At 42.8% G+C, this 15,467-nt stretch overlaps 1 protein-coding gene across 2 annotated transcripts in view; it reads left to right on the top strand.

Moving 5' to 3' along the window:
* LOC106011109 overlaps positions 1–15,467 on the top strand; it is a 75,846-nt gene that overhangs the window by 5,105 nt on the left and 55,274 nt on the right. The window contains exons 1-2 of one of the 2 annotated variants that reach the window (XM_013079535.2): positions 886–950; positions 2,994–4,972. In XM_013079535.2, the coding sequence (XP_012934989.1) occupies positions 895–950; positions 2,994–4,972 (2,035 nt within the window). In that variant the 5' untranslated portion in view covers positions 886–894. Of the gene's footprint in view, positions 1–885; positions 951–1,324; positions 4,973–15,467 lie in introns of those variants that run through there. The other variant, XM_013079533.2, reaches the window with a different exon arrangement.

Below are 15,467 nucleotides of genomic sequence, written 5' to 3'. Positions count from 1 at the left end.
CCCGAAAAATCAACGATCAACTGGAGATTTGAACTAGAACTCTCTGTACAAAGTGCAGCATGAAATCAACTCATTTATAATAGTGTCACCTTGAAAAAAATTCAAAAACATCCACTGAATAAGTGTTATGCTTGTTCATACGTTAAGGGTGTTATAATGGTTCCATATCATGTAGGACCTACGGACCTACATAATATTTTAATTTCTGTATGCCGAATATTTAGTGTTAGATTCTGCCATTCGCCATTTTGAAAAGTGACGTACGATGGAGTTTTAAACAGAGCAGTGGAGGTGTTGCACTCCAGACGCTGACGTAGAAAAAAATAGGGCGTGGGAAAAAAATATGACGTAGTAGCGTTTTGAAATGAGACGATGGTTTTGCTGCTGAATGCATTATAAGTAGGCCAAAGCTACCAGAGCGGGATTATTAACTGAACATTTTATCTAGAGAAAAAAACGCACATTTTCAGTTGAAACGAAGTATTTTTCTTCTCCTGCACATTTCTCGACGTGGTGCTCTCCAAGTATTTTGGAGAACTACAGACATAATGTATTTTCTCACTCAATGGGCTCTCACAGTTGTGTGCTTTCCCATACTGAAAATAAATATGACTTCTCGAGATACGACACAGTGCCTTACGATCTTTGACATACGGTTGACCTATTACAAGTCATAATTACCCAATAGTCAGCGGGCCATATCCTTGGGTACGTGCGAGATTGGTGACGGTACACATTATGTGTGTGGGTATTGGAGCATCGCTGTTAGGGCTGTTGCCCCTAGATATTTGTTGTGACTTTTGTTATTGTTGCTATAGTTTCTAATGTCTCTAGTCTTGCTGCTGCTGCTACTGCTACTGATGTTGCTGCCACTGTTGCTACTCAAGGCAAGACATGGGTAACAGATATACGATATGCAACTGTGTTGAGCTCATCAGAACCAACGGCAGATTTGAGTACAACTATTTCCTCCTCTTTTTGTCAACATTTTCTTCCCCCTCTTTACACTCCCGCTTCATTTGCAGTGCTATCCATTTTATACGTTCTCCCTCATCCCCCCTCCCTCTGTCACTCTTTCCGCCTCATTTTTATCTGCATAGTATATATATTGTTCGTCTCCATCCTTCCACTCCTCTCCATTATTCATCCCTCTCAATTTCTTTTTGTTTTCCTATTTGTTGTTCTCAGTCTTCTTTTCTTCAGTTTTAAAACACTAAAAAATGTACTAAATCGTTTATGCATTCCCAATACAGAACAGTTTAATAGACTGATAGATCGAGACACTGAATTATCGATTGACTGATTGCCTGATGTCTTTCCACAGACCAAAGCTTGTGGATGGCTCTTCACGGACTAACGACCTTCACCTTCAACCAACTACAAGGAGGCCAGGTTTGCAGAACTTTCCACCTGTCTGCCGGCGGCTGAGAGGTATTAGGGGCAATCATGAGGCCTCTGGCGCGCCAGCACTGCGCATGCGCCGGGCTACTTGTTCTTTTCTGTCTGGACGTCCTAAGCTCAACAGTGAGGACAAGTTTAGGCCGAGGAAAGAGGGCGACGCATACTCCCAGGTCTCTGTCCTGTCGTGGAGCCAAGTGTTCCGTTTTTGAAATGACGTATTCTGTGTCTAATAGGCACGTACGCATCGATAAAAGTAAGTTGAAACACACGAAAGCGGAACGAACTTCGCAACGACAAAGAAGGTCTCTACTGAACTGGTATCACACGCGTAGACAACGACTGCTCGTAGCACAAGACGCCTTTGACTTTGATGTCAGGTCCACTGGTGAAATATCTGCAATATTATCTGATTACTACTCCACAGAGAATTGCGGTTTAGCAAACGTTAAGGACTCACTAGCTCTTAGTAGACCATCCTTTGAAGGTAGTTTAGAAATAAAAGAAAAGTCACTTATCAGAGAACCTCAGCCAGAGTCGGAGCCTGAATCGAAACATGATTTCTCAGGGAGATTACAGCCATATCTATACTCACATACACAAAGTAAAATGACTGAAACTGGATCTAGCGGTGCTAATCGTAAGGCATTCGACCCAATTGTTGCTATCTTTTCAGATAACAAACAAGACTCACAGCACCATGTTACAGAGAGATACATTTTCTCTTACTCAAGCTTACAGCACCAACGTTTTGTGGATCAACCCTCTTTGCAAAAGAATTCAAACATTGGCACAAAAAGGAGAGAACCATTTTCCTGTCTATGTGAATGTGAGAGTTTTAAAAATCAAGAAAACAGAACGAAGAAAGATTGTGGGCCCTGGGAATCGCGCAAGACGGAGAACGCGAGAGAAACCCTGGACAAGTCAAAGAAAGTCTACAAGAAATTCCGAACGGGAAGCCAAACTCCCAGACAGTGGCGAATTACACCCCATCCCTACCTAGGCAAACAGGGGGAAAATGTGGGTAAGGGGAACTGGGCTCATGAACCAATGAAGAGAGTCAATAAAAGGCGAATCACAGCTTCTTCGGCACGTCTGGGCATTCTTTTTCCGAAAGGAAGTCCCAGAAGAAGTCTTTCTTTATCAGATATCGAGGACGGAGTGGACTTTCGAACGCTTTTTTGTAAGGTTACAGTCAAAACAGTTCGCAGGTGCACAAGGTGTATATGTTATTTCTCCAGGGAAGGCGTTCACAATGACTTGGACAATGGTTGTTCTGACAAATTCACCGAAGGCATAATTGGCGCCCTGTCTGACGGTGGAAACATGTATGAAAACAATATGTCCCTCCACTCTCCGTCATTTCGCCCCTCTTTTTGTCCCTACAGAATGCACAGTAACGAACTAGAAGACAGCTTGAAAAAGTTGAGAGCATGTTCTTGCTCTGAGCAACATGAACGCAACGTAAGCAGGGATCGCTGCAACATAAAGGTCAAAGGCAAATTGTACAGTTGTAAATACTGTAACACAAGGCAAGACATGGGTAACAGATATACGATATGCAACTGTGTTGAGCTCATCAGAACCAACGGCAGATTTGAGTACAATTATTATAAGAATTCAAAAATACAAGGGAGTGATGACTATTATACAGAAAAAGATATACAAAGTAAGAAGACGCAACAGGAAACAAATTCTGATCTTTTTATTTCTCTTCCATCACTAGCAGAAATCTGCCAGCGCCTGGATCTAGACTCCGTTGTGACAAGCACCAGATCTAGAGGTCAATGGCGGGAATCTCTCTCCCAGGCCAGGTTGTCGGCGCGTTGTAGTCACGTGGCATTCCGGCGCGGGAACCAGCGGGCGACCAGAGGGTATCGATTCTCTCCGCTGCCCAAGGGTCAAGCCTGGGGTCTGTGGGAGATCTCGGCCAGGGCTGCCCGGGTGTCCGCCTCGTCCCGAGCTCGGACTCCGCTGAAGGGTGCGTCATCACGTCAGATGGAGGGGATTTTCTCTCAGTTAACCCCCAATCTGCAGGACAAGTGGTGGAGAGACCATCGAGATAGTCGGGACAAAGAAAGTTCGGCGGGTGCAGTCAAGGACAAAAGGGCCCTCGGTGTGGGTCCACGCACCAAAAGTTATGGGCTGTGTACGAACAGAAAGCGTAAACCAGTACTGTTTTCTATAGTACATGAACACAGAAATGACATCGCGGCTCCCCCAATTTGGTTCAAGTACATGAAACAGTCCAGAGTCTGTAGCGAAGGTTCCAGTGATAAACTCATCACAGAGAATAAGCCCAGAGAATGTGAACTCAATACCCTCGTTCACCATTATAGAAATGGTAGTGCGTTTTCCAGAATTTGGGCCATGGATCGGGAAATCTCAATAGTAAGTAGCAATGTATCTAATACTAGCCCGGTCACGAATAAGTCAAGTCACTGCAGATCAAAAGACCTAGTGCGTCATCTCCCCAATGACCCTCTGTTACCACTAATTTTGTTCAAGGACGAGAAAAACAACCCCACGAATATAGTGCAGACGTCTACCACAGTTCCCACCCAAAATATGACACTGTCGAGAGAATCCAGCCTCACTGCACGTCAATACCCCAACAGCTTTTATGGGGCGTCTCTGAGTCACAAGACAAAAAGAAAAAACAGCATCAAATATGAGTCTCTGGGGGAAAGACTTCGTTTTCTACACCAGACGAGGGCGTCACCGTTTGTGTTGAATGATATGAAACCAGCCCATAGCGGAAATATAGAACAGGTTAGAGGTATTTCTATCTATACAAATGAGACAGGAGGTGAAGAAAAAATGTCATACCCTCACGATGAACGAAAAGATTATCCCTCAAACAATCCTGAAAAGTCTGTCTATCACAAAAGTGAAAACGTCATGTCAGAAAAATCCATGTTCGTGGCAGACCCTCTCAATATTGATACCTCTGAAATAGTCGATGACGATTTACTAAAAAGATCTCCTGGCTCCACGGATTCAGAGCAAACCTTTGATTACGCAACCATTGGGCCCCCGCGTCGGAGGCTTCTCTCCCTTGAGGAGAACCATGCTGAAGACACACCAGACTGTCGAACGCTAAACTCACAACAAGATACCGTTCAAAACTCTTTGTCAGGAGAGGGATCAAAATTACAGACATACGCAACCGCAGAGGATCAAATACATCAAGGCCAGTTCGACTTTAAACCTGAGGGAAATGAACAAACTGCGTCTGCTAGGAAAGAACAAGACACGAAAGCTAAAGAACAAACCCGCCAAAAAAGAAGACCTACTTCTAAAAAGGCATCGTCTTGCACCACGACGGAGAAATCCGAGAGAAAACATCACGTTCTCTCACGTCACCCACGTCACGTCCACTACGACACCCAGGATGCAGAAGACGACGGGGTTCGTTTGAAGGCAGCGAAAGCTGTGTATCTTTCCGGAGCAGAGGTCCTCCGGTTCATTCCTCGTGACCCCAGCAAACGATACGCTTTGCCGAACGTGAACTTCACTGTGGAATTATGGGCCAAGCCAGAAGGCGGTCAACACCTACCGGTGACCATAGTGGGTAAGTGAAATTTGCCTTAACAGAAATTATGTAGCCTTTTGAGCCCTGACCTCCGGGGGCTACCGTGCCCATCTGTCTGAGCTCCGAGCGATATCTATTGACGTTCAAAATCATATTTCAAATCCCACACAGGGTAGTCCTTGTCAAAACCAGAATATAATTCAGAAAGATCTTTTGAAAATCAATATTATGGTCTTGTGTTGTAAACACTGTTTTCCGTACGCGGTTTGTTACAGTAACAGGTGGGCCGGGTTAGGGATAGGGTCTCGCTCACAGGTGTACCGGTGGCTAGGCATACGGACAGTTTTACGCACCACCAGTGTACCGGTGGCAAGGGTTCAAAGGGTTAAAGCGCATCGCATATTATTTGTAAGTCTGTATTTTCAATTTCGAATTGTTCTTTTTTTACGCCTCATTGGGTATAATTTAGAACACAGTTCAGACTGGCTATCAGGGCCTACCCATCCTGAGCGGAATAGAAGTTCCCAGCAAACAGACGAAGATACCCGCTAACAAAACTTCCCCAGTCGGGAACTGAGGTCATGTCTTGCGCGAAGAGTCTTACCGTTACAGGAGAGACACAGACGCCACTTCCTTTAGAAGAAAAATTATATACACGTCCCAAAACTAAATGTGCCAGGAGGTCGTCAATTTTTAGACCTGTGGTATCGTTTTAAACTTTGATCGTTTGCCTTGCTTTCGATTAAAAGAAAAACCCATATGTCTTGAATAGAAGTCGAGAATTTTGCTTATGAATGAGTTGGAGGTCTCCTGGTTTCAGGGCTAAAATTAGCGAGAAAATGGGCGCCAAAGTATTTTAAAAGTAAATAAGTTAGTTTATTCAGTGTTTAAGGCTATTGGCCCTCATCACATCATATAAACACTATTGTTAAATAAAGTTTCCATAATGAAAAAGTACAGGTTGTGCACACATCTTTTATCATGGGTCAAACATTGCATTAATGGAAGGCATTGGGTTTTTGAAAAGGCTATGACTCTTCTATTCCAATACCGTGGGAGGTTGGTGATATACTCAGCTATTTCTTGAAACGGAATTGTAAGATATACTTGCGACAGACTTTTCCCTCTATGTTCTGCACAGAATGTTCCACAAGCCTTCTTTTTACTTCGCTGTCGACAAAGTTTGGTGATTTTCACAGCTTAAAAGTTCTTGGAAACTGAAAATGTACATTCTGTGTAGCTTTAATCAACGTTTTCAGTAAAATCCACAAAGAAATGTGTTTATAAATGGACATAAAAGGTATTGAGCCAATAAACAAAACTTCGATAAAAATGGCCAAATCGGCAAAGAAATGCTGGGATTCTTCGATTTCGCTACGTTAATGAGTGTCTGATTTCATCATGATGCCTCACAAATGGTTGCCAACTTGTACGATCAATTTCTACACAAAATGGGTTCAGCATGAGTTTACTGCTCCTTTCAATTTATAAAATTCAGAGACGTGAGCGTCTATTTAATGACCAGCGTCTGTGGTGTAGAGGTTAGGCACCTCCCATTCGCACGCAGAAGGTCTGCGTTCCATGCCATTCCTGGGTTTTTTTGTTGTTTTTTTTGGAGGGGGAATTATTATCGAGTATCTCGATCTTTTTGCTGGGACATTGCATTCCTCCTATTCCGGGTTGGTCGTGACAGGCAACGTAGAAGGGCGCCTCCTGAATTATCTAAATTCTGTCGATGAGGACGTAAAACACTAAGCCTACATTACTAATTTCCCTTTACGTTCATCCCCCATGAAATCGAACTTTGTGAGTGGAGAACTCTGCGTACTTCTCATACAACCCAAGTTCCAGAACGCCCCCAAAAGGCCGCCATCATCGTAGTAAAGCTTACTTGGTAGGTTGTCGGACTCGTAAACCGAAAGGCCACGGGTTCGACCTCCCGTCAGGGTCCCGACGTTGTGTCCTTTAGAAAAGCACTTTACACGACTTTTCCTTACTTCATCCACATGGACTGGCATCTGAGGTGTGGCGGTTAGGCACTTCCCTGTGGCACGCAGGAAACATGAGTTTGATTACCGAGTTCGGGGGGGGGGGGGGGGGGAGGAATTTTTTTATCGAGTATCTCGGCATTTCTGTTTGGATGTTTTATACCTCAGCCTCAGCCTAGGTTGGCCCTTGCCAACAGGGCGGGAAGCCCATCCGCTAGATAATGTCTATGTCTTATGTCGATGGGGGCGTAAAACACCTACACTAAAAACGCAGATGTGAATGGGTGCACGGCTATAGACAGCGAAAGATCTTGTCAGTTCGAGTATGTTAGTGTTTTTAGAACCTGTCTAATGGCAGCTTGCACTGTATGTTTCACAGTACGTTGAGATAGTTTTTTGGTGTCCCTGGGTCTGCTGGGGTAATAATAAAAGCTGCACAGCGCTCAGAGCTTGTTTCCGAACGGGATAAAGTGTTATTATAATACAAGACCAACTGACCTCCCAGAAGGTTTGTCAGAGTTTGTTCACAAGAAATTTCTATACCGTTTGTCTGGGGAAGACTCCCACGCAAATCGTTAAGCTTTCAAAACTAAAAATAATGTACACAGTGGCCAACTTCGGGTGAACATTTCTTTTAAAATTTGCGTCTGGGTCTTGAAGCGGTAAGTGATATAAAAGTTTTATTCTTCTGTCAGCTGTCTTGGGGATTTGACCTGACAAGAGAGTGTCCTACTTTTGGTTTGACCTTGTCTCATGTCAATACACAGGAACCGTTTTTCTAGTCCAGAAAATGCCACCACTCAGCGTCACGTAGCCCACTTCTGAACCTTGTGTTCGGATACCCACAGAACGATGACGCAAAAAAAAAAAGCGATAAAAGAAAGCCGTCTTCTTGCGGGAATTCCCGTAACTCGATACCCCTGGTGGGAACGAGGCTTTCCAATGCTTTTGTTAGATGATGACTTATCATGGGGCGGGACAGATTCGCTGCCCTATTTATTACCGTCGACACGCCAATCTGAATTCCTGTAGGAAGAGAGATATTATGACTCTTCTGTTGTTGCAATACTATGGCGGTAAAAAAAATTGTGAGCATCATGGTGAAATCAGGCGCTCGTCAACATGATGAAACCGAAGAAATCAACATTTAACACGTCATTTTGGCAATTTTTAAAGATTTTAAAAATATTTTTGGCTCTGTACCTTTTATATCATGTCCAGTTAAAGATGTGTTATCGTGTGAATTTCTCTGAAAAACGTTAAACAAGGGCACAACAAAAAATGGTCAATTTGAGTTTCCATGGACTGTCAAGCTATAGAAGTTACACAATTTTTTTCTAGTTTATTTTACCTCTGAAACCAAGTGACCCCCATCTCCTTCAATTGTAAATGTTTCGATTTCTGTTCAAGATAGATAAGTGTTGCTTTCATCGAAAGCAGGACAAATGAACAAGCTTAACTCAACATGCTCAAGAATTGAAGAGCGCCTGATGCCACATCGTCGTGACATTATTTTATTAAGAATTTCACCTAATTTGAAAAGGTACAGGACGGGTCTGAAAGTTGCTTCTGAACCTTTATGACGACTTACGCTTCCCGTTGTGTTACAGTCGGATGCACACTGATTGCAATACTCATCGTTTCAATAGACTAATATGTGCTACTCAGAGCCAGTAATGGTATGGCTTTTAAGTCATTGGCGCTATCGTGGGTCACAGTAAGAGCGTAATGGAAAGTTCCATCGCAGCAAATACCGTAAGGGAAGGAGCGGGATCTCCAAAGTCAACGTTTATCAAAGAAAAGGTTGAAATTATTGTTCACAGAGCACTAAAATGTCCCGAAAAATCAACGATCAACTGGAGATTTGAACTAGAACTCTCTGTACAAAGTGCAGCATGAAATCAACTCATTTATAATAGTGTCACCTTGAACAAAATTCAAAAATATCAACTGAATAAGTGTTATGCTTGTTCATACGTTAAGGGTGTTATAATGGTTCCATATCATGTAGGACCTACGGACCTACATAATATTTTAATTTCTGTATGCCGAATATTTAGTGTTAGATTCTGCCATTCGCCATTTTGAAAAGTGACGTACGATGGAGTTTTAAACAGAGCAGTGGAGGTGTTGCACTCCAGACGCTGACGTAGAAAAAAATAGGGCGTGGGAAAAAAATATGACGTAGTAGAGTTTTGAAATGGGACGTTGGTTTTGCTGCTGAATGCATTATAAGTAGGCCAAAGCTACCAGAGCGGGATTATTAACTGAACATTTTATCTAGAGAAAAAAACGCACATTTTCAGTTGAAACGAAGTATTTTTCTTCTCCTGCACATTTCCCGACGTGGTACTCTCCAAGTATTTGGGAGAACTACAGACATAAAGTATTTTCTCACTCAATGGGCTCTCACAGTTGTGTGCTTTCCCATACTGAAAATAAATATGACTTCTCGAGATACGACACAGTGCCTTACGATCTTTGACATACGGTTGACCTATTACAAGTCATAATTACCCAATAGTCAGCGGGCCATATCCTTGGGTACGTGCGAGATTGGTGACTGTACACATTATGTGTGTGGGTATTGGAGCATCGCTGTTAGGGCTGTTGCCCCGGATATTTGTTGTGACTTTTGTTATTGTTGCTATAGTTTCTAATGTCACTAGTCTTGCTGCTGCTGCTACTGCTACTGATGTTTCTGCTACTGTTACTTCTCCTTCTGCTGCTATTACTGTTTTTACTGTTTCTACTGCCGCTACTGTTGCTGCCACTGTTGCTACTGTTGCAGTTGCTGCTGGTGCCTTTGTTACTGCCACTGCCGCAACAGATGACACGAAGCGACTGATGGAGGTTCTGTCTTCTTATCTGTATATCTATCTATCTATCTATCTATCTATCTATCTATCTATCTATATATCTATCTATCTATCTATCTATCTATCTATCTATCTATCTATTTGCATTTTGAAAGTAGATAAGTCATTGTGTGGTAAAAGGGTACCGTTAGCTAAATTAGCATCATGCTGAATTATGGTCTTGATGAACCTGGTTCAAAGCCCCAGTATGGTATTCTTGAAGTTTATTTTTTGCAAAGCTTTAAAGACTTTACGACAGGGCCTTTAGTAGGCTAGAGGCATGGTGTTCGCTTCTCATTCAATAGGTTGTGGGTGCAAAACCTGACGCCAATGGACTGCTCTCTAATCATGTTCTGTCATTTGCTTCCATTTCCCCTTTCGCCCCCCCCCCTTTTTCGCCCCTTCTTCTGGGCTTCTGACTCTTTCTACTGCTACCCCTGGCTCCGTCATACTGATGTCGTTCAGCCACACCACTGATTTAGGGTAGGTAAGATGGAATACCATGCCTTCGCGGATTATGGCAAAAACAGCCTGGTGGCCCCGTGTGCAAGTTGGGCATGTTAAAGATCCCGTGCGGCTTTAAAATCGATAAGAGTAGGCTTCGGCCACCATCCGGGCAAATTCAAAATAATAATATATTCCCTCCAAAGTGAACATGCTTAATGTGTCCCACAGGCTCAAATGACATGCAGTTGAGAGAACCGTTAAGCACTTGCCAGATAAGACTACATTTCTTACAACGCACGTATCGGCATTGCAACGGACGTATCGGAGATGTACGTTAATAAACATCGAACCGTTGAAAAGCACTTTTAAGGCTAACGTAAACTAGCATCAAACTATAGTTGGTATGGGTTTTATTTGCTTGTAGAACTTACTGTTTTAATATTGATGAATATAATTATGGATGGGCAGAAGACAAGAGAGGAAAGGCGAGACCTAACGGAAGAATCAGATGGGAACAAGACACAGAAATCTGCCTTAAAACCATAGCAACTCAGGCAGGCAGAACGGCAGAAGGCAGGGGATTTTTAAAAATTGTAGAACGGTTCGAAAAGCAACGTTCATATAGTAGAAAATCAGAGAAGAAGAAGAAGGAGAAGAAGAAGAAGAAGAAGAAAAAGAAGAAGAAGAAGAAGAAGAAGAAGAAGAAAAAGAAGAAGAAGAAGAAGATAGTTGCATAATGCTTAACTTCTTAAGCCACATAGGACTTCTGATGATATAACTATTTTTTTTTAAGTTTCCCAAAATATAACAACTTTAGGTGAATCCTACATATTATGCTCAGTTTTTTCATAATAAGGTTTCGGAATCCCCATATACTACAGTTATGCCGGTTGATCTCCCCCTTAAATAAGATAAGATAAGATACGATACATCTTTATTGTCCAGATCCTGGCACATTGGTTTGGTGTTCTACCACGAGTACACACACACACACACACACACACACACACACACACACACACACACACACACACACACATGAAAGCATGCATCATCACTGAACTTTTAATGGCATCTGTCGTGTAGGGTTATGTGCTTCGCCGTCGTACGCAGAAGATTCGAGTTCGATTCCCCAGAGCGCACAACAATTATCGAGTGTCTCGGTCTTTCTGCAAGGATGTTGCATCCCTCTTAGTCTGGTTTGGCCCTGTCAGGCGACCTCAAGCCCGTCTCCTAAGTAATTTAAATTGTGTCAATGGGAGCGTAAAAACACCTACACGGAATTCGAAGCGATTAGCAGTGCCGTCATTCCCTTTGACTATTTCATTGGTAGAAAATAACCAAAATTCAGTCCAGTTCACTCATCTCTAAGTCTCAGTGCATTCAGCATTTTCGACTAGCATGGTTTCATTGTCAGCGTATATCATAACATGCGCTACATGTTTGGGTGATAGAACGGCCTTGTACGACACTGCTACCACACAAAAGGCCAACGGTTTCGTATGTGAATTTTAGGCAATGAAAATGAGACACGAATGTCAAGGTCGCGTGACCACCCAAGCAGAATGGACCCGTATTGTCGGAAGTAGGCAATTCTGTCATTTCATTTTCTGGCTTGTGTGAACAGGTCAAACATTAAGGAATGCAAGGTAGGGATATCAAACAATGAATGATTCAGAATTGTAAATAACAATTTAATTTTCATATGCATTTGAACCGGTGGTCAACGTGTAGACTTTGCTAATTTTGATTACTTTGGCTAATGAGTGACAACACAACACGACAAAAAAGAAAATGTCGCAATGTGGCACACATCATTTCAACCGACCCGTCTTTTGTCGGTACGGGTCGTGTTGTTTTGATGGATACATCCAAACATAAATTTTGATTGATTGCTAGGGTAAATGATACCGGTGCTCCGTTTCGATTACCGCCTCCCACGAGAGACAGGCAACGTTTGTTTGGGCTGTTTTTATGTTTGGTGGACCCGCGGAGTTAGTTGTGCTTCTCTTATTTTCATTGCCAACAATTCACCGTCAAAACCGTTAGTGAACAGTTTTGGTGCAATGCAGCACTGGATTAACAAGGTCTTCACTGGCATGCCTTGTCGATGTCGTCGGATTGTTTGCAAAAGTCGCTCATCTCTCAGACACAGTGGACGTTCCAGCAGATGTGCGAGCTCACCCCATGCATTTACCTTTACAGGATCTCCCCGTGCATTCAAACTGCCTGTGAGGGTGGTTAGCGGGTGACCTGGTGCGAGTTTCTCTATCTATCCAAAACAACTATCGTCCTTATTTCTCCTCCTTTTCATTTTCTTTTCTTTGTAAGTTAGCTTCTAGTAAAACCTCTAATCTCCAGCATTTATATATCCCATTTGTGTTGTTAAAAGTACCATAAAACCCTAACGAAACCTAAGGAGCATGTATATCACCGAAGTATGTTTTGAGCATCAGGTGACTGAATCTCGGGTTGTCTATCGAAGGTACGTTGCACTTTCACGACAGACTGAGATTTCGAACCCTAAAGGACAAGAAAATGCTTTTTTTGCGAGGTCACCGTGTAGTTATTGAATCAGTTAAGTTTGTTCATTCAACAGTTGTGCCATTCTGTGAAGACCGTCAAAAAGTTAATCTTCCGTCTATCAGCTGATGCATGTTTTATTACTGTACGGCTGATGGGTACAGAATTACAAACGTTTGTTATTGGATGAATCATTTTGAATCACCCTGTACGGCTAATGGATAAGTCTATAACAAAGAAACACAAACCCTTTGAAAAACTCAATCTCCCGTCGCAGTAATCCGTGCTCAAAAAGCATTAATAATTAACATTATTACCCTTTCACAACGTTTTGTATCCTTCCGCCAAATTTATGATCATTACTTTTTCCCCTTCAATGACTTTGATAGGGACTACGTGAGCGAACGCGTGAGAAAGTTAAATAAAGTAAATATTGTCTCGCGCGATGTTAAAGGGCGTTTGTGTGCGTTTAACACACTCTAGTAATACTGGGCCCTTCTATAAAGAAATTAAATGCTTGCGTATGGCCTTTTACCCTCTTGCAGCAAGTCCTCTTTCCAACAGCTTACAACAAGTAGGGCCGGGCCGCCACATCAAACACGTAATTGCCACCAAGCACCTGATACAGTTGAGACAGCCTTTGAGTTACCAATCCACGTGGGTTAAATCAAGTACATAGTTCCGACAACGGATATCCGAGCCTGTTTGATTACTCAAAAAGAGCTTTTGATTTATGAACTTATCTATTTCATACAAGACAAACAAATAACTACTCTTTCAGGATGTTTAGTGCAGGAGTCTGTCTGTATGTCTGTCTGTCTGTCTGTCTGTCTGTCTGTCTGTCTGTCTGTCTGTCTGTCTGTCTTATCTCCTTTCTTTCCTCTTCATATGTCTGTCTGTTTGTCTTTCTGTCTGTCTGCGTGTACGTACGCTGGCGCGCACGCGCACGCGCGCGCGCGCGCGCGCGTGTGTGTGTGTGTGTGTGTGTGTGTGTGCGTGCGTGCGTGCGTGCGTGTGTGTATGTATGTGTGTATGTTTGTATGTATGTGTGTGTGCGTTCGTGTGAATGTATGTATGTATGTATGTGTGAATGTGTGTGTATGCTTGTGTGTGTGTGTGTGTATGTGTGTGTGTGTGTGTGTGTATGTGTGTGCGTGTGCGTGTGTGTGTGTGTGTGTTTTAGATCGTGACAACAGTCATTCGTTTTGTGAGTGTGTTATGCACGGCGCCCATATAAGCGCGTGTAAGAATTTTTTTAAAATATTAAAACAAAAGCAAACGTGTTTTTACCAAGCATAATAGTCCCAGAACTGTGGGTTTGCTGGGCTCTTCTGTAATTCCTTTCGTTGAGACGAAAACGACCAGTAAACAGAAATGCACTTTTCAAACTTTTTTTGTTTTGTTTTTGATAAGTGTTCTACTGCACTCGCAACTGCAAAATATAGATACATGTGGCCATATTATGAGTGGGCATGACACACAGAACATTTTTAGCTTGGTAGGAATTCATTTTGAATTCTACCCAACTTTTAGGACAACCAGGGATCTCTAACGTGCATAACAAGCACACGGGACCTTTGAAAATTTTTGCCTTTGTCCGAGAAGGCCAGGTGTTCGATTTTACCTATCCTAAGATCAGGGATGTGGCTGAAAGACAGGCGTAAGAAAGAGCCAGGAGTAGCGGTAGAGAGAGTCTGGGGCAAAGAGGAGAGAGAGAGAGAGAGAGAGAGAGAGAGAGAGAGAGAGAGAGAGAGAGAGAGGGGGGGTGGGGGGTGAGTTGGCATAAAGTGAAGATGAAAGCAGATAACAGAATATTATTAGAGAAAAGGAATAGAGGAGAAAGGAGAAACTGTCTGGAGAAGTAAATTTTCGGTCGCTGTCAGGTTTTGAACCCGGGTCCTATTGAATGAAAAGCGAACACCATAACTCTAGACCACATGAGCCCCTTTTCAACTTTTTAAAAGGATTTTGTTATCTGCATGCTTGCTTTGCGTACATTTGGTCCTCATTTTGGTAAAGTGTCTGTCTAAATAAAACAGAAGTTCTTTTTTAGAGTTGATAATTCCTCTGACTTATACGTTAGTGGGAAAGCATGAGATTGTTTGCCGCTAAGTTATATACAGACAGAGAGAGAGAGAGAGAGAGAGAGAGAGAGAGAGAGAGAGAGAGAGAGAGAGAGAGACTAGTTATGGACCTTTGAGAGAATGACTTGACTCTAATTCAAATACCTATCGGTATGTTTAGGAATCTGGCTGCTTTACGGAGTTTTGCTGACTAGTGATGTAGGCTACCTGAACAGGTCCTACCAGAAATAGATTGTGCATTCAAAAGTGCAGTCTTGTTTTATGTTTTAATAAGATATAATTTACAGCACTTGCAACATATAAGTGCCGAAGATTAGAGGTGTTACAAGAGAATGACAAACACAAAGAAGAAGGGAGAGCGATTAGGACGATAGTTATATCATAGGAAAGACGGAGCAATCCACACTAGAACACCCGCCCACAAAGAACCGTCTACTGAATAACCTCACAGCACTGACTGGGTTGTTGCTGAGTCCATGCAATGAGACCTCAGTCAGCTGTTTTCTGTTCCCACAGGACCTGGTACCAATGTACCCCCGCGGGGACCCCGTGTCTGCGCACTGAGCCACGCATGTCGTTCAAAATGTGTGATGTGCGGGGTCGGAAAGGGGGAGAGGGGTAGGGTTGACGGTGA

Source organism: Aplysia californica, unplaced genomic scaffold (genome assembly GCF_000002075.1).
Source record: "Aplysia californica isolate F4 #8 unplaced genomic scaffold, AplCal3.0 scaffold00055, whole genome shotgun sequence".
NCBI lineage: Eukaryota > Metazoa > Mollusca > Gastropoda > Aplysiida > Aplysiidae > Aplysia > Aplysia californica.
Note: the sequence above shows the minus strand (reverse complement) of the source record. Positions and strands in the feature narration are given on the sequence as shown.